At 32.6% G+C, this 26,203-nt stretch overlaps 1 protein-coding gene across 5 annotated transcripts in view; it reads left to right on the top strand.

Moving 5' to 3' along the window:
- The first annotated feature begins 2,180 nt into the window (after nt 1-2,180).
- The window catches only part of LOC139528127 (piwi-like protein 1), a 37,616-nt gene continuing 13,593 nt past the window's right edge, over nt 2,181-26,203 (top strand). For 2 of the 5 annotated variants that reach the window (XM_071323962.1, XM_071323960.1), the window contains exons 1-10: nt 2,181-2,309; nt 5,756-5,860; nt 6,337-6,577; nt 7,150-7,364; nt 7,685-7,809; nt 14,455-14,535; nt 15,167-15,364; nt 15,662-16,015; nt 16,521-16,638; nt 25,683-25,870. In XM_071323962.1, coding sequence (XP_071180063.1) covers nt 5,759-5,860; nt 6,337-6,577; nt 7,150-7,364; nt 7,685-7,809; nt 14,455-14,535; nt 15,167-15,364; nt 15,662-16,015; nt 16,521-16,638; nt 25,683-25,870 — 1,622 coding nt within the window. In that variant the 5' untranslated portion in view covers nt 2,181-2,309; nt 5,756-5,758. Of the gene's footprint in view, nt 2,310-2,602; nt 2,668-5,755; nt 5,861-6,336; nt 6,578-7,149; nt 7,365-7,684; nt 7,810-14,454; nt 14,536-15,166; nt 15,365-15,661; nt 16,016-16,520; nt 16,639-25,682; nt 25,871-26,203 lie in introns of those variants that run through there. The other 3 variants (XM_071323963.1, XM_071323961.1, XR_011665532.1) reach the window with 3 other exon arrangements.

Raw genomic sequence — 26,203 nt, 5'->3', positions numbered from 1 at the left:
GACAAATCAGTATTTCTTATTACGGATATAATCCTTTGTAATGCATTCCATTTTCTTTGACTATATTTTTAGAATTAATTTATGTATCTAGAATGTGTTTAAATTACTACTCAATATATTATAATATTTTTATACGCTCGTTTACGGAACGTATTATGATATACTGTTGTCCGTCTGTTGTCAACATGTCAACTCAAAAACTCTTTAACCAATTTGCATTAAACTTTGGGAAATTGTTGATATCTATTGACGTGAGCTCCCCCCTTTTTTATGAATATAAATTTTTGATTTTAAGTTTCTGGGTAATGGGTTTTCATTATTTTTACATAAATCAGGCCGTTAAGTTTTCTCGTTTGAATTGTTTTACATTGTCTTATTGGGGCCTTTTATAGCTGACTATGGGCGGTATGGGCTTTGCTCATTGTTGAAGGCCATACGGTGACCTATATTTGTTAATGTTTGTGTCATTTTGGTCTTTTGTGGATAGTTGTCTCATTGGCAATCACACCACATCTTCTTTTTTATATTTTATTCAATAAAATTGGTGTTTTTTTTCAGTTTTCTGATAATATCTCAAAAATGCTTTCACAAAGCAAGGAATTTCAGTGAACTGTTTATATCTGTTGACATGATGTCACTTTCAATTTTTATAAATTTTATATAAATTTTACGTTTCCGAGTTAACGGGTTTTATTAATTAAAAAGGGGGGATTTTCCAGTTTTCAGACATTAACACAAAAATGTTTTCAGCAGTTCTCATGAAACTTTGCTAAAATGTTTATATCTATTGATGGAAACTCTCTTGATTTTTATTAATTTTCGATTTTATTTTATTGAGTTAAGGGATTTTATTCATTAGCAAAAGGTGGTATTTTTTTAGTTTTAAAAAATAACTCAAAAATGCTTTTAGCAGTTCTCATGAAACATTGGTGTATTGTTTATATATATTGACAGAAGCTCCCTTTGTTGCTAATTAAAAAAATGACTTAAAAAAGAGTTTGAATATTCTGACTTTTTCTAAATGACTATTTAATGAGGTGTGCGATTTTTTCTTAATAAGACTGAGGCATAGTGGTATATAGGGTAGAAAAACCAATAGTACCAATTATATGCATGCAATTTATCAAGTACTTCGAACGAATTTTGACACTCCAAAAGCAATTTATTCCACTATTTTCAAAGGCCTTAAATTATTGGAACAATTTTTTTTATCAGGTACCAAGTCTATACTAGTAAGTATAGAATACATAGTTTTGTAGGGAATCAATGGCTTGAAACGAAATAAATCTTTGTTTGTAATGAGTTATGTGCAGCTTCGGACCCAAGTACATGGTTTGAACTTTCATTGTACAATGCATTTGGTTCTGCTTTGAAAAGAATCAAAAGAATATAAAAGGTTAAGTGGTTGTTAGGACCTATAGTCCTTGTGATCCTTGTCAGATATTCCTGGCCATATATGTTTTCCTTTTTGTCATATCAAGAATTGTTTTAATTCAATATGTTCGTACAGGAAACAAGAAACATTATCTCATACAAAAAAAATAAGATAGTTCTAAATACACGTTCATAAAAAAAATGTAATTTCTTACAAAGGATAATCATCCTTGAATTGTCCTGGACCGTAATCTGTGATGGGTATATCGTTAATGGAATCCTTCTCTGAATACGGGATAAACATATCAGTAGTGTAGACCCCAATGTCCAATGATCTTCAAATTATACCGAATATTGACTGTCAAAAAAATGCTAACATTCCAGAGGGGGGATAGGAGGGGTCTTGATCCCGAAATCCCGGACTTAAAAAAACGAAATCCCGAGGTCCCGAATTTAAATAAAGCAAATCCCGACATCCCGAAATCCGAAAAAAAGGATTCCCGGATCCCGAAAGGGTCAATCCCGAAATCCCGAGCTTAAAAACACCCGATCCCGGAGTCCCGATAAAGGTCCTATCCTCCCTCATTCCAATTTTCAATAACAGTTAACAGCAAATACAAAAGCCCAATAACAGCTAACAAAGAATAAGACAATAACAGCTAACAGTAAATATATTTTCAAAATAACAGATAACAAAGAATTAAATTGCCCCATAACACCATAACAGTTAAACCCCTTGCCCCCCTCATCCAGTGGTGCACCGCTCCGAAACTCCGTTCTGCACTACTGAGTCCATCAATGTAACAGGGCAATTTGATTGGTCCTTGATCGCGTACCCTTGATCGGACCACGTGATATTTCTTCCCGCGGTTAACCATTTACAGCAACAAGAGTGAGAGTGACACACATATTGAACAGATCAAAGAAATTTAAAAGTAAATAAGTTTGTAATCACAAATTTTGTACGATGAATTACAAACCTAAGTACATGGTCTTTATGCTCGTTGCTAGATGTGAATGAAAAAGTTTGTTTTGTTTGAGATGCAATCAACCAAAGAATGCCTTTTGTTTGTGGTTTGACACGTGTTGTCGGGTTGAGGGTCGAGTAACGCGAATACGCGGTTAGTTCTGCCTCGGTCAGTTCATGAGCAAAATTTACTAAATTTATTATATTGATTTGTTTATAATTTAAAACCTACCCATTTAGTTTCTTTTGTATTTTCAATACCGTAAGTGAAGATAAAATGCGATTTTTATTGACGTAGGCAGCCATTTTGTTTGAAAGAAGTCGAGGTAAACAATATTGACATTATTGTTCAGTAACGTAGAATTTATCATTCTTTAGATCTTTGTCAAATATTTTACAGTGTCGATATCGATCGGCTTAAACTACAAACGAACCAAAGATCAATTATGGTCATCGTAACTTTCGGTTTATGTGAACCCTTTTGGCTAAACTTTTCTCTTTTTAGTATAGCCTATTCAAGATTCAAAGTTTTATTTAGAGTCGATATTCAATAAACTACATACATAACACAAGCTCTAGTGAGCTTTTCAAATCGACTTAAAATTAAATTTCTAATGCATTGCATGTTTTAGAAAATTTTAAACTTGACTGGACTTGTCAATCCCTTCTATTTACTTTAGCACCATCTAATGGGGGTCTCATTGGGGAGGGGTTCCAATCCCCGGTCCCGCTTACTGTTTTGTCAGATTCCCGTATCCCGCTTACACTATGTGTGTAAGCAATACTCATGTTTTTGTCATTTCCTGGGTCCCTCAAGACCATCTTGTTTTCACGCCACAATAATTTGACTTTCATGTGTCGCACTTACAAAAATCGACAATCCCGCGTCATGGTTAGACCCCAATGAGACCCACTCTAATAATGCTAAAGGTCACTTGTTTAAACTTTTTAAAATACAGTGTAAGACGACACATAAACTAAATACTTTTTCAATAAGAGTAGTGGAATAACCTGTCCTATTTAACGTTGACGGCAAAGACTCTGAATAATTTTTGTAAGTCTGCATTAAATGACAAAAATTGGAACCCGTAAAAATTCATGTTTGTGTTAGTGTTTAAGCTGCGCACACCTAAAATTATAAGTATTTTGATAAGTTTAACATATAAATATATTATTATGAGATGAGAAATCATATTTCGACAATCCAACATGAGGGGTCAGAAGAAGCCTTTTGCTTACCTAACGACCAGAAGATAAAGGTATAAAAGATGATAAAATAAACAAACAGTTGCGTTTTAATGAAATGGTCCACTCAGGTACAGTTGCAATCATTCTATTGTCCAGGTCAATCAATACAGTTCACTTCAATAAATACCTGTGGGTATGGTGACATTTTTTTGGTCAAATTTTTGGAAAGTTTCAAGAAGAATTCTTCCAATTGCACAGTATAGCAGTTTTCTCCCCAGATATTTCATATAGCATCCTGGTAAAATGGGGAATTTAAAATACCATCTTGTTTCTAAAGATTATAGCATCACATTCATAACACAATCTATACACATGGAAAAAAGTATTGCAACACCTTGATTTTTTAAAACTTGAAAAATCAGCCTCTTGTATTGGATAGAATATGATAAAATATTTGTAAATATTGAAACATAGTTGATGATATTTAATATAACATTGTCATTAAAACTAACCAAAAAAATGCAAAAAAGCTAGATATTAAATATTTAGTTGGTAGTTTCTCACAAGAACCTTAGTAAAACCTAAACAACTTTTAATTTGAAATGTTTCTTTAATTGTATACTCAGATATGAATTGAATAATATAAAAAGAACATTATTTACATATGACCCTTTATACTATAGTAGAATCCAAACATTGAAGGGCTCACACTACTTCAGAATTATAGGGAGAAGTGGTGAGATTTGAAGGAGAAGTGCTCATTCGCGCAGTGCGCTACAATGTTTGGATTTTTCTATAGTATAAAGGGTCATATGTAAATAATGATCTTTTTATATTATTCAATTCATATCTGAGTATACAATTAAAGTAACATTTCAAATTAAAAGTTGTTCCAACTAAGGTTTTGAGAAACTACAAACTAAATATTTATATCTAGCACTAAATTTATTTTTTTTATTATAAAAAATGTAAAGAAATTATAATGCATCAATTACAATTTAATTCAAATCTATCTTGTGTATGAAATTCAGTGTTTCTAAAAAAAAATATAAAAGTTATTAAGCTGGGCCATAATATAATTTATAGTCTCGGAGTTAAGCAACTTTGAAACAATCCATAAAAAATATAGGGAATTATATACACCAATCAATTAGATGTAACCAAAAGTCTCTTAATGCGTGTGGAATACGTAATTTTTCCCTTTGGGATCAATATTCTTCAGTCAGCTGTTCCATCCATGCATCCGTAGTAATTATTGTAAAAGTACGGATTTCGGTCATAGCTGGTTTGGTTCAGATTTGTAGTTTAGAAATCGGTCAGTGGCGGACAAATGCAAGAAAATTTACAAAAATAAACGATGTTTGACAAGTTATTAGGAAAGGAACATGACGTTTTTAATGCAATAAATGGATTGAACATTTACTGGAAGCAACTTTTATCACGTTTAAATGAAGTAACAAACTTATTTTGCCGCCAAAATTTAGGTTGATGTACGTTTTCGAGTAACAACCACCGGAACTTGCCGAAATGCACGAAGTGATAAAAAGTTGTATTTTTATCAAATAACCTGCTACACACTGCAAAGACAATCCTTCAACCTCTTTTCAAAAGATAATCAATCGTTTAGGTCTAAATTTCTTTAATTATTAATAAAAATATTGATGTTTCATCAACTTGGTAAAATTTGAAAATGTCTGATGACGGAAGCGACTGAAAGCGAGTATCGTCAAGAACAGGGCGACTTGTTTTCGCTTTTGGGGGTCGGGGAAAGCGAAGTGACGGTCTGGGAAAGCGTCGCCTGGTAGCGTGAGCCCTGCATTGTAGCGCACCGCGCGAATGAGCACTTCTCTTTCAAATCTCACCACTTCTCCCTATAATTCTGAAGTAGTGTGAGCCCTGCTGTTGTAACTGTTGGTTAGCTTGGGGTTGTAAACAAAGTCATAAACCTGTCGCCAGGTAAAATTTTGTAGTTTATTGGATTGATATTGTCAAGATAAGAAAATTTTTACATAGGAAAATGTTAGTGCTAGAAATAAATTGCCAGCAGCCATAATTTGTTGCCAGATAAAATTTTTGTTTTGCAAATTGCGACATTGGCAGTGCGGTCCCAGGAATAGGGCAATAAACCTACATATTTCATCTGTTGAAGTGATCCATGAAATGGTTGATAAATAGATGAATAATCAGAATGCAAATGATTATATTTTGAAATCAAATTTTTTATAGATAATGTCTGGTCGTGCTAGAGGTAGAGCTCGGGGCCGAGCCCGTGGAGCAGATCAGACAGAGCCAGCCAGAAGACCAGGAGAAGGAGAGTCCCAGTCTATGCCAGTGAGTACATGCATGCATGGAATTACAATAAGCTTTACACCCTAGTACTGCCTGGGGCATTGTTAAAGCTATATTTACAAATTGGATATCCCCTATTGTCCAGAATTGGTAGTTAAATCAACTATAATCAATGCTTTATTGACAATATTATGTATAATTTTACTTCCCAATGATAATTTAAAGCAATCTTTACCTTCAGTGCTAACAAGCACTTTGGTTAACTAGCGTTATAATTAAATATATAGAAATGTTGCCAATGAGACAATTGAATTGTTCAAAGTGACTAAATATCTAAGGTGAGGATGTTAACAACTTCAGGTCGGTGTAATACTTTACAACAAAACAAAACAAAAAAACATACAGTATTTGTTAGATTGGGAGGGGTACAAAGATTTGGAAGCTGTTTAACTGCAAAAATCTATTTTGGATTCAAAACTAAGTTGTTTGAGATACTTATATACTTATTTGTCTTGCAGGCTCCAACTTCTTCCGCTCCTGCACCCGCACCTGCAGGAGGCCCCCCAGGGCCTAGTGGTAGGGCTACCTACAGAGGTGGAGCTGCTGTACCACGTCCTGGTATGGGCGGTGGTGAAGGCCAAGTTCCAGCTGATGAACTTGCAAAGATGAGTATTGGCACTGGTGATGCTGGTCAGGTTAAAAGAAGACCTCGTTACACTGATCCAGAAACTAAGCCTGCATGGATTACTGACAAAAGAGGTAAACTATTGTACCAAATAAAATCCATCAAATAAACCGACTAGAGAATGTTGTGCTTCATTCAAATCCTAGCTTGTTTGTTTTAAATGCTGGTGTTGGCTTTTTTAGTCATACATGACTAAATTAAAACATCAAAAGTAACTATTAACTTTTTAAGGGTTTAATGGAATAAAACCCGACCAAATGAAATTAACAAGATGTACAATTGCTTTTTTATGATCCAGCAATGCAAACATTGCAACAATTTTATTTTTATAAAGAAATGAAAGATTTTAAACTTGACTTTCCATGGTAAAAAAAAGAATATATGGTAAATTGCAAATGACAAGGATTTAGTTCACTACAAGTTGTAGTACAGCCTTCAACAAAGATCACACTACAATATGTATTTGAAGATGTAAAAGGCTGGGATAACAAAAATATTCCTGATGTAAGCTTGTAACATCAAAACCATATTCAATTAAGGCATATTGCAATCATCAACTTAAAACAGAATATAGATTACTGTTTCGTTAAGAATGTGTTCCTTAAAAAACGTTCGAAATAATTACCTACTTTCTTTTATTTTATAGGAACATCAGGGACAGCATTACCAGTGAAAACAAACTATTTCAAACTGGAATCCAAACCTGATTGGCATTTATACCAATACCATGTTGATTTTAACCCACCTGTAGATAGCAAGAGGTTGAAAATTGCCTTATTATTTCACCATGAAGAACTTCTTGGAAAGACTAAAGCCTTTGATGGAATGGTTCTGTTCTTGCCTCACAAACTACAGCAAAACGTATGTAACAAGTGAATATTTCTGTAAATTATTGGATATCATCTTGTTCATCTTTTTTTTTCACATTTAACAAAGCAGCATGGTCAATATTAGTTACATTTGTAGGTGTATGTATGGTGTTCTCCTAAACATTCATTTACATACAACAAAAGCATCCAATGTTGTGGAAACTTTAAAATATACCATATTTATACCACACCATCCAAATTTAACTGCTACTATCATTTCTGAAAAATCTTTACATATTATATGTATTTATATAAAATGTGTTCTGTCACGTTCAAAGAATAGTTCCTCCTTGATATGATTTTATTTTTTAGGTAACTGAGGTATATTCAAAGAAGAATTTTGATGATACACAGGTCCGAGTGACCATTACATTGACCAATGAACTACCACCCACTAGTCCTCAGTGTTTACAAGTGTTCAATATAATCTTCAGAAGGTGAGTACAATTTCAGTGGTCAGAAGCGCAATATGTGACAAAAAATTATTTCTTGTTTTACAGCCGATTGCATTGATTGTGTAGGTAAAGGTTATATCTTTGCTAAGCTTGCTTGCTAGCTGAACCGTGAAGTTATTATTAGGTCAGGTAAACTTCCCTTCCCTCCTTTAAGAGTAGAAGTCTGACAGATAACCAATCTGTCTGTAGGTGACTACAGTACAGGTAGGGACTTATTTTTATGGATGCCTTAATCCGTCTAGATGTCAGACTGGTCGGACAGTTGTCCCAGTGTAATAAACACCTGCTGTGCAATATCCAAGTGGAAGGTCGTAAATCAATCTGTACCAGCTTGATTAGAATTAAATTTTACCTGTACAGATATATTAGTATTTATGGAGGATAGATAAATGTAAAATATTGTATTGTATTCAAAGAGAAAGAATTAAAATTAAAATTAAATATAAAAAATAAAATTAAAATTAAATATAAGAATAAAAATTAAAATTAAATATAATTTTATTTTTTTTATAATTTGAAAATGAAATAAAGACGATTTTTATCAATATATTGTGTTGCCAATTATTTCAATAGTTTTGTGCCAATAAACTATTTTGTATTTGTATTTGTAAACGTAAATATTTCATCTAATTCAAAATAATAAGCCTAATAACAACCAAGACTGTTTTCAATAGAAGTTTAAATCAAATTGTTGAGACTTCAATCCCGTAAATTATACGAGTTTTCGTTGATGGTTATATTATTTCCCGCTTTTAACGTCCTGTTCCTTCATATGTTATTATAAGAAACTCAATTTTAAGTATAAGGCCAACATATCGTATTTATGAAATATGTATAGGCATTGTGAATTAAGTTATTTTCCTTTTGATACAACTTTCCCCGTCGGAGCCTCTACATCTATTCACACCTGTCAATCATTTCTCGCAAGTGAAACATTTTGGTCAGACAGATCAATCGTGCTTTCTATTTTGACATATTTCCCGTTAATCTCTTGGAAAGTCAAAAATTGTTTTCCCTTAATACAATATTTATAACGCCGAGATCATATTTCGATTCCTATTTTTATACGACCGCAAATTTTGAAAAAAAATTCGTCGTATATTGCTATCACGTTGGCGTCTGCGTCGTCGTCCGGCGTCCGAATACTTTTAGTTTTCGCACTCTAACTTTAGTAAAAGTGAATAGAAATCTATGAAATTTTAACACAAGGTTTATGACCATAAAAGGAAGGTTGGTATTGATTTTGGGAGTTTTGGTCCCAACATTTTAGGAATAAGGGGCCAAAAAGGGCCCAAATAAGCATTTTCTTGGTTTTCGCACCATAACTTTAGTTTAAGTTAATAGAAATCTATGAAATTTTGACACAAGGTTTATGACCACAAAAGAAAGATTGGGAGTTTTGGTTTCAATAGTTTAGGAATAAGGGGCCAATAAAGGGCCCAAATAAGCATTTTTCTTGGTTTTTGCACAATAACCTTAGGTTAAGTAAATGGAAATCTATGAAATTTAAACACAATGTTTATGACCACAAAAGGAAGGTTGGTATTTATTTTGGGAGTTTAGGACCCAACAGATTAGGAATTAGGGGCCAAAAAGGGACCCAAATAAGCATTTTTCTTGGTTTTCGCACTATAATGTTAGTATAAGTAAATACAAATCTATGAAATTTAAACACAAGGCTTATGACCATAAAAGGAAGGTTGGTATTGATTTTGGGAGTTTTGGTCCCAACAGTTTAGGAAAAAGGGGCCCAAAGGGTCCAAAATTAAACTTTGTTTGATTTCATCAAAATTGAATAATTGGGGTTCTTTGATATGCCGAATCTAACTGTATATGTAGATTCTCAACTTTTGGTCCCGTTTTCAAATTGGTCTACATTAAGGTCCAAAGGGTCCAAAATTAAACTTCGTTTGATTTTGACAAAAAATGAATCGGTTGGGTTCTTTGATATGTTGAATCTAAAAATGTACTTAGATTCTTGATTATTGAAGTTTTTTTGGTCCAGTTTTCAAATTGGTCTACATTAAGGTCCAAAGGGTCCAAAATTAAACTTTGTTTGATTTCATCAAAAATTGAATCCTTGGGGTTCTTTGATATGCCAAATCTAACTGTGTATGTAGATTCTTCATTTTTGGTCCTGTTTTCAAATTTCAAATTCTACATTAAAGTCCAAAGGGTCCAAAATTAAACTAAGTTTGATTTTAACAAAAATTGAATTCTTGGGCCTCTTTGATATGCTGAATCTAAACATGTACTTAGATTTTTGATTATGGGCCCAGTTTTCAAGTTGGTCCAAATCAGGATCTAAAATTATTATATTAAGTATTGTGCAATAGCAAGTCTTTTCAATTGCACAGTATTGTGCAATGGCAAGAAATATCTAATTGCACAATATTGTGAAATAGCAAAATTTTTTTTAATTAGAGTTATCTTTCTTTGTCCAGAATAGTAAGCAAGAAATATCCTATTTGTGCAATAGCAAGAATTTTTTTTAATTGGAGTTATCTTTCTTTGTCCAGAATCAACTTAAATCTTTGTTATATACAATATACAATGTATATACACTTTTTACTACCAACTGATAAATTTAAATAATCTTTACTATTCAGTGATAACAAGCAGTTTTTTTACATCTTAATATTTTATGATGTATTTAAATGAGTAGTTATTGTTGCAAACTCCATTAGAAATTTGAATTGATATCAGTTTTGAAAAAGGGAAACGGGGATGTGAAAAAAAAGGGGGGGGGGGGGTAAATTTTTCTCATTTCAGATTTCATAAATAAAAAGAAAATTTCTTCAAACATTTTTTTGAGAGGATTAATATTCAACAGCATAGTGATTTGCTCAAAGGCAAAAAAAACCTTTTAAGTTCATTAGACCACATTCATTCTGTGTCAGAAACCTATGCTGTGTCAACTATTTAATTTTAGATTTAAAAAGTTTGAAGAAGAAATCTTTAATTGATTTGTAAAATCTTGGCATTTGTTTTGTGTAAAAAAAACCCATGTAATGTCAAAAATTTGATCACAATCCAAATTCAGAGCTGTATCATGCTTGAATGTTTTGTCCATACTTGCCCCAACTGTTCAGGGTTCGACCTCTGCGGTCGTATAAAGCTGCGCCCTGCGGAGCACCTGGTTTTTATTTTATTTAAAATTGTTGACACTCAGATATAAATATGCCTTTCTATTTTCATGTCTGAAATATTTGATGAAAATCGCCGGTATTATAAATATATTTTACAAATTGTATCAAATCGATACACGAAAATCAAAGTTTAACCTTATATAGTTTATTGACTAAATGCACATTTATATCCCAATGGGGTTGAAGGCTAGTCGTACTAGTCATGATCAGCTGTCTTTACTTTTTCGTCGTACTTCTAGTCATTCTAAAGCTCGCGCAGTCAGTATGATTTTTTAAATCGATGTTGTATTATTTCCGAAGTTTAAAGGAGGTCTCCAAATAGATTATTTAAATGGGAATCCGGGAAATGACTGATAAAAATAAAACAAAAAATAGTTAAAGAAGACTAAATCGTGTTTTGATTATACATGTATGTAAATCGAATAAATTTCTATTCTGGTAAATCGATCAAGAGCCTCAAAACTAAAACACAATACTGTCAATCATTCCACATCAAATTTAATCATGAATTAATTTTCCCACGGTCGGTCAGTAAGGTCACCTGTGTTTACTGTTACCGGCGACATTTCCCGCCATATAAAAATCTCGTGCAGTGGACAAAATCGGTCTTAATATCTTTTATTAGCATTCAATATTATTGCGAGTGGAGTCAAGTTAAAGTTCAACCACGTGCACACGCTGTTGATCACTGATATGTATATCATGGAATTGTCTTTTCACGGCAATTTTTTCTTTTAGATTGCTATAAAAAATATAACATACACGTTTCCCTTTTTACATGGATTGTGCGTAAATTAATATTATGCAATTAAGTTCGGGATTTTGGGATTAACCCTTTCGGGATCTGGGAATTCTTTTTTCGCGATGTCGGGATTTAAATTTATTTAAATTCGGGACCTTGGGACTTCGTGTTTTTAAGCCCGGGATTTCGAGATCCGGACCCATTTTACCCCCTACCCCCAAATGCAGATCAATTATATTAATTTAGCATAATGAACAAACACGGAAATCTTAAAATAAACTTATGCCCGGGAAGAACCAATATTTTCTTCTAGTGTTATTATTTGCGTTCTATTTTAGTCATACATCACCAACTTTCGGACAATATTTGTTTACAGTAAAAAGTAAAAACTACAAAGAATCATCAAGCTACTAATAATATACAAGTGTTGCTCACTGTAATTTTTTTTATCTCGGAACTGACACAACAGACTGAATATTAAATACAAATTATAGAAATATTTTGCATGTGACCGCGTCAAACTAAAACGTATGCAGCAGCACTTGAGACAGCATTCTGCTAATCAATGGATTTACGTGGAAAATAAATCAGTCAATTAAAAATAACCGTAAGCTTCAAGAAATAGAATACATGTAAAAATATATATGTTTAAAAAATTTATGCAAACAAATAAGAAAAAGATACAAAAAAAAAAAACCGAAAAGGAACATAAAATAAAAATAATTTTTAGGAACAAAGAAAATAAGGGCTGTTCCAGAAAATACTATGTCCCCCCCAGGGACGGCACTTTTTTTTAACCCCCACCACCCACAGAAATAAAATTTAATTAGAACAGCACTCCCTTTGCATTTTGGTATTTCAAATACAACCACCCACATAATATTTAAAAAAATTGCCTTCCCTGGGGGGGACATAGTATTTTCTGGAACAGCCCTAAATATTAACAGTTGAAATATCAAAACCATAATTAACAAAAATAGGCTATTTTTATTAAACAAAGTTTTCTCCAGTACTTCACCTGTAAAAATATTTTATGTCAAATACGATGTAGAACTAATATAATCAATAAAGTGACTGAGAGGTTAAAATTACAGGTAATCTTATTCTGAAATCAGTGAACTGTAATTCTAGCAACACGGATTAAGATGAAAGGACCATTCACACCTGGATCTGTTGTTTAATGAACATACTACCTACCATAAAAATGTCGGATTATTCATATCCGACTAGACGGACTAAGGCATCCATAAAAATAAGTCCCTACCCGTACTGTACATCGAAAAAAGAGAAGTATACTTGACCTAATTTTGACTTCACAGTTAAGCTAGCAAGCAAGCAAGCTAACCAAAATTACCTGTAGGTACACACTCCATGCAATCTGCTGTTGAAAAAAAATAGAATAAGTTGGTTGTGTTCTGAAAATTTTTAACATTTAAATCCTTATTATGTCTGTTTATGATTAACCCTTTCAACGCTATACACGGCATATGCCGCGATGACGTACGCCGTTCGCCACTGCTATTCGCGGCATATGCCGCGATGAGAAAGGATTTTTCATAAGGACTCTTAAACCATTCGGTTTTCATTCGGGTTCTCTCTAATTTTTCCTCGTTTGAATCTAGGATATGCAAGGTCTCATTTGCGCTTGAAATCCCGACAATTTTTATAGTAAAATCATGCAATAGAAGGAAAATAAAAACAAATATTTTGACAAATGCAAATGGCGGAAATTGGAAACGAAGCTGTAAAAATGGAAAAATTTCAGCATTTCCTTGGCGAAACTTACAACGAGGATTAGTTAAAAGGTTTCTTGTTATCTCAATGTGTTTATTACATAAAATTCGTGTGGGAAATATGATTTGATCGATCATTACGAGACGTGGAAAAAGGGGGGAAAACGGAGGTTGACTGAAATTTTTTAGGACGGAGCTATTTATTTGTGCCACGATTACATAAAACGTTATGTATGGTACAATACGCTACGGAATCGGGCAACTGGTGTCTTCTTTACAATATGGCAGATAAAACAACAAAATAAATGAAGACTAAAAGTAGTTTTTATTCAAAATTCAACACAAATGTAATAAATTACACCTTTTACCTGTTAATTACCTGAAAACGCAGGTAACCTGATAAAAATTTCAGTAAAATAATTGCCTAACATTACAGTTCATGCTCTCCTGAGCATTTTTCATGCAATAACTTTCTCTGTATCTCATATAATAAAAAAGATACAGCAGTCTGAAAAGGAAAATACTGTTCTAATGAATGTACTAAAAAAAAATGCAGCAGCAGCAGCCATTTTTCTATTTTTTTGTGTAGCGTTGAAAGGGTTAAAAAAAAAACATGAATGAGTGTACCCGAAATTTGGTATTTTTTAGTCTATTTGGTGATATATATGTTGATATGATCTATATCAAAAACCCATTCTCAAAATAAATAAATGCAAGGATTATAATACATAATGAGTAATTATTGATATCAAATGGTAGATATCTCTATAAAATAGTATAATTTAAAGATAAATGAATTTAAAAAAAAACCAGTTCTATTAATTATAAGTACTTGTAACTTAAAATACCGTAAACTCAGAAAGTTACTTTCTCAAAGTATTTATTTTATACAATTGTTGATCAATAAACGAAAACTAAAAAAATAGCTATTACAGGAAGTGTATTGTGCCTTATTCCTATGCAGATTTGTACTAGACACTTTATTTTACATTTAACATTTCAGGGTTTTAACAATGGTAGATATGCAGCTTATTGGAAGAAATTATTTCAATCCTAAATTGGCAGTTCAAATTCCTCAACACAAGTAAGCTTATTTTATCCTCAGACTATATGTTACTGTATTTGAAGAATTTTATTATAGATTTTCTATTTATTTAGACTACAAATGTGTTTTTCAATTGAGCTTCATGTACGCATTCTAAACCAAGGAACACCCTGAGAATTTATAGCAAAGTTCAACATTTTTTGTTTTCTTTATTTTAATACCTTGGGTGATACCTGCACATTTTTAGCGAATTTGCTAAAAAAAGAGGATGCTAGACACTATTGTAGGAGGTTAATCTGTGATGTGCTTGAGGAACATAATTTGAAATGAGCAAAAAAGGGTTGCAAAATTAGCCTTTGGAGACCATTAGATTTGATAAAAAAGGTGACTTGACATGTAACAAGAAGTAAAACCCAATTATCTTGGAAGCTGTAAAAGGCCCTTACATAGCAAAATGTTAACCATTCAAGCAAGAAAGCTAAAGGCCTGATTTATTACAATACACAAAAACAAATATTACATAAAGGAACAAATAACCAACCACTGAGTTACAGGCTCCCGACTTTGACAGGATAATTTTAGTTTTCATTATGTTGACTTAAAAATAAATTTGAAATTTTTTTAACGTAACTAACTAAAGCTTTAATCCACTATCATTCTTTATTTTTAGACTTGAAGTAATGCCAGGGTTTGTAACTTCCATATTGAGATATGAAACACAAACATTGCTGTGTGCTGACATTTCTCACAAGATCTTAAGAAGTGATACAGTTCTGGATATTATGTACGAGATGTACAATCGATCTGCAGGAGATGCCTTTTATGAAAACTGTATCAGAAAATTTGTAGGATCTATTGTTCTGACGAGGTATGTTGCTAGCGTTATAATCTGTTATTTCTGCCAGTCATGATAGTAAAGAAATAGTATCAATATGATTTTTTCTGTCCATTTTATAAACTTTTTGTGCTTCTCTAGCTGGTTAATTTATACGTAACTATAATCATTTTATAAAAAAAATTATACCGATTCAGCTTCGTTAGTCAAAATTCAGTTATGACTTGAAACTTTTTCAATCGTTTTTTCTGCCGTGACATTAAAAAAAAAGGGCCATTAATAAACTTATTTATTCGAATATTAAGTACAACTTCTAATTATTTTTTTCAGATACAACAACAAGACCTATCGTGTGGATGATTTTGAATGGGACAAAAGGCCCACATCAACATTTAAACTCAGGAAAGGAGAAGAAATCTCATATGTAGACTATTATAAGAAAAACTATTCCATTACAATAAATGACCTCAATCAGCCTTTGTTGGTAAGCAGACCAAAGAAAAAGGACATAAAAGTAGGAAGAACAGACATATTATACTTGCTACCAGAATTGTGCTGTTTGACTGGACTATCAGATGAAGCCAGAGCAGATTTCAGTGTAATGAAGGATGTAGCTGCTCACACTAGAATCGCACCTCAGGGTAGGACACAAACCTTGACAGACTTCATCAACCAGATCAACACGTAAGATATATTTCTTCATTTATCTAATAAAAATAGAATTTTTTATTGCTTTGGTAATATTTTAATGCATCATTCATTTTGTACATTGACTTGAATTTAAAGGAACATCTTGAAACTTTTGAAAAGGAAAAAAAAAGAGAAAAGTTCAATTTTTACCTTTAAATATCTTGTGACCATAGATTTGAAATAATTTCAAATTAGCAAGTACATGTTCTTCTTGAAATGACCAGTAACATATTTCAACCACTACAGAACAATAGCAAAGGGCAAGTTAAAGAAGTATGCATAGTTGAAAAAGCATGGATAATTTCATACAAGAATGGGCAAATTAAAATTATTGAATAAACTGAACTCATCAAACAATTTTTAGTGGATTGTTGTGACATTGGCAGTAGTACCAAATTTTGTTGTTTTGAGGGGTGGGTGGGGAGTATTTAAGATGAAAAAAGGGTCGTGCATTTCTATGGAATAACTCTTTATGTTCCTTCATTTGTCTTAATTTCAGAAACCAAGCTGTAAAGACAGAAATGGGAGGTTGGGGTCTTCGTTTCTCACAAGATCTGGTACAGATAAATGCTCGTGTAGCACCTCCAGAGAAGATTATGCAGAGATATGATGCTGTTGTAAGTATTGCTGTGGATTCATCATTTGTGAGATGCCAATTTTCGTTAAATTTTTGGGTACAGGTGAACGACAAAATTAAGTGTAAACGAATAACATATTTCCTATAGCTTGTATGCAACCTTCAGTAAAATCATGATTTCAAATATCCACTAACATAAGTTTTCCTTAATCCATGAAAATAAATGCATCTACAATATATACAGTTAGTTGAGGTGGCTCGCAGGTCTAAATCAATTTTTATACGACCGCAAAATTTGAAAAATTTTTCGTCGTATATTGCTATCACGTTGGCGTCGTCGTCGTCGTCGTCGTCGTCCTGCGTCCGAATACTTTTAGTTTTCGCACTCTAACTTTAGTAAAAGTGAATGGAAATCTATGAAATTTTAACACAAGGTTAATGACCACAAAAGGAAGGTTGGTATTGATTTTGGGAGTTTTGGTCCCAACATTTTAGGAATTAGGGGCCAAAAAGGGCCCAAATAAGCATTTTCTTGGTTTTCGCACTATAACTTTAGTTTAAGTTAATAGAAATCTATGAAATTTTGACACAAGGTTTATGACCACAAAAGAACGGTTGGGATTGATTTTGGGAGTTTTGGTTTCAACAGTTTAGGAATTAGGGGCCAAGAAAGGGCCCAAATTAGCATTATTCTTGGTTTTCGCACAATAACTTTAGTTTAAGTAAATAGAAATCAATGAAATTTAAACACAATGTTAATGACTACAAAAGGAAGGTTGGTATTGATTTTGGGAGTTTAGGTCCCAACAGTTTAGGAATTAGGGGCCAAAAAGGGACCCAAATAAGCATTTTTCTTGGTTTTCGCACCATAACGTTAGTATAAGTAAATAGAAATCTATGAAATTTAAACACAAGGTTTATGACCATAAAAGGAAGGTTGGTATTGATTTTGGGAGTTTTGGTCACAACAGAATAAGGGGCCCAAAGGGTCCAAAATTAAACTCTGTTTGATTTCATCCAAATTGAATAATTGGGGTTCTTTGATATGCCGAATCTAACTGTCATGACTGTGTATGTAGATTCTTAACTTTTGGTCCCGTTTTCAAATTGGTCTACATTAAGGTCCAAAGGGTCCAAAATTAAACTTAGTTTGATTTTGACAAAAAATGAATCAGTTAGGTTCTTTGATATGCTGAATCTAAAAATGTACTTAGATTCTTGATTATTGGCCCAGTTTTCAAGTTGGTCCAAATCGGGGTCCAAAATTAAACTTTGTTTGATTTCATCAAAAATTGAATAAATGGGGTTCTTTGATATACCAAATCTAACTGTGTATGTAGATTCTTCATTTTTGGTCCTGTTTTCAAATTGGTCTACACTAAAGTCCAAAGGGTCCAAAATTAAACTTAGTCTGATTTTAACAAAAATTGAAATCTTGGGGTTCTTTGATATGCTGAATCCAAAAATGTACTTAGATTTTTTATTATGGGCCCAGTTTTCAAGTTGGTCCAAATCAGGATCTAAAATTATTATATTAAGTATTGTGCAATAGCAAGTCTTTTCAATTGCACAGTATTGCGCAATGGCAAGAATATCTAATTGCACAATATTGTGAAATAGCAAATTTTTTTTTAATTAGAGTTATCTTTCTTTGTCCAGAATAGTAAGCAAGAAATATCTAATTGCAAAATATTGTGCAATAGCAAGATTTTTTTTTAATTGGAGTTATCTTTCTTTGTCCAGAATAGTAAGCAAGAAATATCTAATTGCAAAATATTGTGCAATAGCAAGATTTTTTTTTAATTGGAGTTATCTTTCTTTGTCCAGAATCAACTTAAATCTTTGTTATATACAATATACAATGTATATTCACTTTTTACTACCAACTGATAAATTAAAATAATCTTTACCATTCATGATAACAAGCAGTTTTTTTTACATCTTAATATTTTATGATGTATTTAAATGAGTAGTTATTGTTGCAAACTCCATTAGAAATTTTAATTGAGATTAGTTTTGGAATAAGGGAAAGGGGGATGTGATTAAAAAAATTGGGTTTAATTTTTCTCATTTGAAATTTCATAAATAAAAAAGAAAATTTCTTCAAACATTTTTTTGAGAGGATTAATATTCAACAGCATAGTGAATTGCTCTAAGAGAAAACAAAAATTTTAAGTTCATTAGAACACATTCATTCTGTGTCAGAAACCTATGCTGTGTCAACTATTTAATTTTAGATTTAAAAAGTTTGAAGAAGAAATTTTTAATTGATTTGTAAAATCTTGACATTTGTTTTGTGTAAAAAAAAACCATGTAATGTCAAAAATTTGATCACAATCCAAATTCAGAGCTGTATCACGCTTGAATGTTTTGTCCATACTTGCCCCAACTGTTCAGGGTTCGACCTCTGCGGTCGTATAAAGCTGCACCCTGCGGAGCACCTGGTTTTTATTTGATATAGGATTTCGCTATATTTTTGTATTAATGAACTTTATCTAATTCTTAATAAAAAAATATAATAAAATAATGGGGTCACCGTTCATTTACGCTCACAATCTGCCTTTGAAAGAAGCATACATTTTTGTAAAGATACCTTATGTCTGTTGAACTAATAGGAGAAATAGAGGTGATATCGAAATAAAAAAAGAACTTTATTACAGAAATCGCTCAAATTTTAAAAAAGTTTAGTTTGAGTACAGCTCTATTGAAAATTACAATAAAAAATATAGGTCACCGATGAGTTAAAAAAGATATTTCAATTTTAATGCAAAAATGCCATTCAAAGGGAGATAATTTGGAGCTTTTTCAGTGATATCTACATTTTAAAAGTCATCTAGGGCCAACACGAAGTTTTTTTTGTCGAGCCTGCAGCTTTTGTTGCAGAAAGCTCGACATAGGGATAATGATCCGGCGGCGGTGTTAGCTAACTTCTTAAAAGCTTTATGTTTTAGAAGTTGGAAGTCCTGGATGCTTCATACTTTGTATATAGATGCCTCATGTTACGAAGTTTCTGTCAGTCACATGTCCAATGTCCTTGACCTCATTTTCATGGTTCAGTGACCACTTGAAAAAAAAGTTCAGATTTTTTGTAATGTTGAATTCTCTCTTATTATAAGTAATAGGATAACTATATTTGATATGTGCGTACCTTGAAAGGTCCTCATGTCTGTCAGACAGTTTTCACTTGACCTCGACCTTATTTCATGGATCAGGTTAAGTTTTGGTGGTCAAGTCCATATCTCAGATACTACAAGCAATAGGGCTAGTATATTCGGTGTATGGAAGGACTGCAAGGTGTACATGTCCAACTGGCAGGTGTCATCTGACCTTGACCTCATTTTCATGGTTCAGTGGTTATAGTTAAATTTTTATACGACCGCAAATTTTGAAAAAAATTTCGTCGTATATTGCTATCACGTTGGCGTCGTCGTCCGGCGTCCGAATACTTTTAGTTTTCGCACTCTAACTTTAGTAAAAGTGAATAGAAATCTATGAAATTTTAACACAAGGTTTATGACCATAAAAGGAAGGTTGGTATTGATTTTGGGAGTTTTGGTCCCAACATTTTAGGAATAAGGAGCCAAAAAGGGCCCAAATAAGCATTTTCTTGGTTTTCGCACCATAACTTTAGTTTAAGTTAATAGAAATCTATGAAATTTTGACACAAGGTTTATGACCACAAAAGAAAGATTGGGATTGATTTTGGGAGTTTTGGTTTCAATAGTTTAGGAATAAGGGGCCAATAAAGGGCCCAAATAAGCATTTTTCTTGGTTTTTGCACAATAACCTTAGGTTAAGTAAATAGAAATCTATGAAATTTAAACACAATGTTTATGACCACAAAAGGAAGGTTGGTATTGATTTTGGGAGTTTAGGACCCAACAGTTTAGGAATTAGGGGCCAAAAAGGGACCCAAATAAGCATTTTTCTTGGTTTTCGCACTATAATGTTAGTATAAGTAAGTACAAATCTATGAAATTTAAACACAAGGCTTATGACCATAAAAGGAAGGTTGGTATTGATTTTGGGAGTTTTGGTCCCAACAGTTTAGGAAAAAGGGGCCCAAAGGGTCCAAAATTAAACTTTGTTTGATTTCATCAAAATTGAATAATTGGGGTTCTTTGATATGCCGAATCTAACTGTATATGTAGATTCTCAACTTTTGGTCCCGTTTTCAAATTGGTCTACATTAAGGTCCAAAGGGTCCAAAATTAAACTTAGTTTGATTTTGACAAAAAATGAATCGGTTGGGTTCTTTGATATGTTGAATCTAAAAATGTACTTAGATTCTTGATTATTGAAGTTTTTTGGTCCAGTTTTCAAATTGGTCTACATTAAGGTCCAAAGGGTCCAAAATTAAACTTTGTTTGATTTCATCAAAAATTGAATCCTTGGGGTTCTTTGATATGCCAAATCTAACTGTGTATGTAGATTCTTCATTTTTGGTCCTGTTTTCAAATTTCAAATTCTACATTAAAGTCCAAAGGGTCCAAAATTAAACTAAGTTTGATTTTAACAAAAATTGAATTCTTGGGCCTCTTTGATATGCTGAATCTAAACATGTACTTAGATTTTTGATTATGGGCCCAGTTTTCAAGTTGGTCCAAATCAGGATCTAAAATTATTATATTAAGTATTGTGCAATAGCAAGTCTTTTCAATTGCACAGTATTGTGCAATGGCAAGAAATATCTAATTGCACAATATTGTGAAATAGCAAATTTTTTTTTAATTAGAGTTATCTTTCTTTGTCCAGAATAGTAAGCAAGAAATATCCTATTGCACAATATTGTGCAATAGCAAGAATTTTTAAAGCAATTGCTTTTATGCCGTCGCGTATGGCCATCTTTGTGACCCAGATCAGAGACTCCGCCCAGATCAAGCCATAGTATTTTGTTAAACAGGCTCCTGGTCAGTCATTCTTTAACACCTATGTATGTTTTCTAATGCAATACATAGCTTGAAACTTTAAAAAAACGTTAGTGGATTTAAGAAGTTTCAGAATATGTTCTTGTAGATGTATTTTTGTATTTAAAGGGTCAACCGTTTGACTATCAAATAACATAGAAGTCCGAGTGAAAAAAAGTACATTTTTATAAATGCGATTCCGTTTTCCGCCGTTCGTACGATGTTTCAACAAAATATGGATTCATTTCAGTTGTTGATTTAGTATTGAAAATTTAACTGAATTATCTCCTAATAAATACGTTTTTTTATGTTTAATTTGTGTTTCTTTAAGAGGTCAGGTGCTCTTGTTCATTCATAAAATTATCGTTCATTCATACATTTATCGTAAAATCAAAATCACTACACAGGTTAATGCGTAGTGTCAAATTATTACCTGTAATCTAAAAATAGACAAACTTTATTTGCGCAAATAATTTAGCGGAACGAAACCCTTGTTGAAAACACACAACAATAAGTTCGTTTTCCTTTTCTGTCAAAACTCCGTAATATTTATCGATCACCTTACTAATGAAATGGACCCGTCCAAACGTAGTAGATGCCAAGTCGGTCCAGATGAAGAGATATTTACAATTTGGAATTTTCTAGTTTATTAATACATAGATTGAAAAAAAAGTACGTCTTTTTAAATATCATGATCAAAACTGGGTTTGCATAACAAATGTGACTTGTCAGATGAAACCATTATCCTCGTCTTTTCAGTGAACAAGTCTACTACGTTTGTTGACACTCGACGGTCCACCGTGTTAGCAATTTTATTTCACATGTTTTCGAAATATTGAAGATCATTTTTCGCAATGTTTCCTAAAAATTGATAAATATCAAAGCAACGTAGAGCTGTTTGTTCTTGTTCGAATAATAAAATTGAGAATGGAAATGGGGAATTTGTCAAAGAGACAACAACCCGACCATAGAAAAACATACAACAGCAGAATTAAGGTCACCAACAGGTCTTCAATGCAGCGAAAAATTCCCGCACCCGGAGGCGTCCTTCAGCTGGCCCCTATACAATATATATACTAGTTCAGTGATAACGATTTAATGTCATGTTTGTCTGTGATGACCCCCCTTTTCGGGATTGCATGAGAATTGTAGTTATCTCGTACCCACATGCACTTGTTTCTATCCATAGGAAGGTCGACTATCCATATAAAACTATTTATATGGATAATCGACCTTCCTATGGATAGAAACAAGTGCCTGTGCTCGTACCGCATCAGAAGGACACATATCAACTGAGCAATAATGTTTGGAACTTAGTTTTAAAAATGATGACAAAGTAACATTATGAAAATATTTTTATTAAGCTGAAATATACATTTATTCTTTACATGTTTATGTCTTGTAAGATATTTTATTTCTTTCCCGTTTTTTAACATTTGCGTCTGGAAAGTTGAAATGTTTTAACTTAATCATTTGTGTTAATGGTTAAATATAAATTAATAAAGAAAATTGTTAAAATTAAATCAATAAAGGAAATTACTGCCAAGGAAGTTACAAACACTACCAGGGGATAATCCATGATGATTTCTTTTTGAGTTGTATGTTTCAGCACATGTATATTTGACCCCAACTTTAGCCTGGTAAACGTGTTGTCTCCTTGTGAAATATAAAACATATTAAAAATGACTTTCTGCTAAAGTCTTTTATTTATATAAAGTTAAAACCTTCTTACTTTTAACTAGACAACACTCATGTCAAGTTTAATTCTTGTAAGTTGTATATATGTGGATGAAAAATAAAAGTCCCCAAACATTAACATGGCAGCAATTGCTTTTACAGCCTTTAAGGCTTTGATTTTTAATTGGAGTTATCTTTCTTTGTCCAGAATCAACTTAAATCTTTGTTATATACAATATACAATGTATATACACTTTTTACTACCAACTGATAAATTTAAATAATCTTTACCATTCAGTGATAACAAGCAGTTTTTTTACATCTTAATATTTTATGATGTATTTAAATGAGTAGTTATTGTTGCAAACTCCATTAGAAATTTGAATTGATATCAGTTTTGAAAAAGGGAAACGGGGATGTGAAAAAAAAAGGGGGGGGGGGGGTTAAATTTTTCTCATTTCAGATTTCATAAATAAAAAGAAAATTTCTTCAAACATTTTTTTGAGAGGATTAATATTCAACAGCATAGTGATTTGCTCAAAGGCAAAAAAAACATTTTAAGTTCATTAGACCACATTCATTCTGTGTCAGAAACCTATGCTGTGTCAACTATTTAATTTTAGATTTAAAAAGTTTGAAGAAGAAATCTTTAATTGATTTGTAAAATCTTGGCATTTGTTTTGTGTAAAAAAAAACATGTAATGTCAAAAATTTGATCACAATCCAAATTCAGAGCTGTATCATGCTTGAATGTTTTGTCCATACTTGCCCCAACTGTTCAGGGTTCGACCTCTGCGGTCGTATAAAGCTGCGCCCTGCGGAGCACCTGGTTGTGTTTTGGTCTGTTTTTCTCATACCATATGCAATAGGTCTACTATATTTGTTGTATGGAATGATTGTAAGGTGTACCTATCTAGCGGGCAGATGTCATGTGACCTTGACCTCATTTTCATGGTTCAGTGGTCAAAGTTAAGTTTTTGAGTTTTGGTCTTTTTATCTAATACTATATGTCATAGGTTATCTATATTTGGTGTATGGAAATATTTTATGATCTTTATGTCAGTCGTGCAGGTTTTATTTGACAGTGACCTCATTTTCACGGTTCATTGCACAGTGTTAAGTTTTTGTGTTTTGGTCTATTTTTCTTAAATTATAAGTGATAGGTCAACTATATATGTTGTATAGAAGCATTGTTAGCTGTACATGTCTGCCTGGCATGGTTCATCTGACCTTGACCTCATTTTCAAGGTTCATTGGTCTTTGTTTAGTAATCTTGGTTAATGTTAAGTTTATGTGACAGTTGTATTAAAGCTTAGCTTTATACTTAGGACTATCAACATAATATCAATGATTAGTATAGAAGGCGAGACATTTCAGCGTGTGCACTCTTGTTGGAATAATTATTGTACCATATGATAAAGTAACAACTATTAAAGGTAAAAAAAATAAAATTTGTAATGAAAAATAAATGTTAAATTTTTAATGAAATTTTTGTACCTTCAAGCCTCCTTAAACACTTGTAAATGTTGTGGTGAAAATGTATATTTTTTTTTGGACGACTTGACGGTAAATTGGGTATACATTCTTGCTAACTGATGATGAAATGGAATGATGATTTCAGATATAAAATATCTGAGGCCACATTTAAAAGAATGTCTGTTTCCCCTCCCCCGGGTCTACTCTTTGTAAACAGACCAGGCAGGCAGGTAATTTTTTTTTTCCAACTGGATGTCGTGGATGGTTTGACTTGTCCACTGGAGGCCACTTATCAGTTGTTAGTGCTCAATTTGAGTGTATTTATTTAGATTATCAATTCTTTTGGTAATAGTAATGCATAAAATGCATTTGCGTCCTAATGAGAAAAGCTAATACTCAGGCAAACTCGAAAGTGCCTTCCAAACTTGATGAAACAGCACCAAGATTTACTGATAAGTATGTTAAAATTATTTAAGGTAAGAATTTTCTTTATTTTCTTTTAGGCTTGAGATGGTGTATGGTTCATGTCATTATAAATTAACCTGCCCCACACCAACTCAATTTCTATCTACATCCCAAACTTTTGGCCTGGAAAATGGTGTGGGAGGGGCTAAAATGGTAACTTCCTAGGCGAAATGTTTTACAGCCTACAGGTGTGGACTGTCATTTTTTATACCCTTACCTTTGAAAAGTTTACGACGACGACGGACATATAGTGAATAGCAATAGCCCACATAGATGAGCTAAATAATTAATCACTATCATGTTTGGTATATAATATTTCCCATTTACACCTACAAATTTTTCGGAGGGTATCACATAATACCTCGCCACTACATGTGGCGGGGTATAAAAAATTACAAAGTCCACACCTGTAAAAAATTTCGGCAGCATTTCACCTAGAAAGTTACCATTTTAGCCCCTCCCACACCATTGACTATGCCTTGTGTGCGTGATGTTAGAAAGATGAGTGCTTTGAAGTATTCTGAAAATATGAACTAATCAAATCTAATCTATATTGCAGCTGAATTACAAGCAAGAGGATGCTGATTGGTCGAGAGATATGAGAGGAAAAGAATTGGTTACTCCAGTAGACCTACAAAGATGGGTAATTGTGTTCACGAGGAAAAACTCGGCAATGGCTCAAGACTTGGTCCAAACCTTGAGCAAAGTTGGACCTCCCATGGGAATGAGGATTGCTCAGCCTACTCCGTAAGTATTTTTACTCCACACAAAAGATTCACCTAATAATTAATGCTTGTAGATAAAGATTTCAGTAGGCTTGCTTGCTTTGTTTGTATAAATGTTATAACTTAGTTTATTTAAAATCCACTTAAAGCTACTTGTAGAATTACTCAATTGCATTATAAGACTGCAACCTTCTTCTAGTGGACAATTAAGGGTAATTATCCTGTTAAATTAAGAAGACTATGAAATATTTATAATTTGCCCATGCACAGTTTTAGTTGTGTAGTAGAAATGGTTTATAATATGATGAATCCTGTCTTGAACATTGGAAAATGTGAACCTCTTCAGTTGTAATAA

The sequence above is a fragment of the Mytilus edulis genome, chromosome 6 (assembly GCF_963676685.1).
Source record: "Mytilus edulis chromosome 6, xbMytEdul2.2, whole genome shotgun sequence".
Taxonomy (NCBI): Eukaryota; Metazoa; Mollusca; class Bivalvia; order Mytilida; family Mytilidae; genus Mytilus; species Mytilus edulis.
Note: the sequence above shows the minus strand (reverse complement) of the source record. Positions and strands in the feature narration are given on the sequence as shown.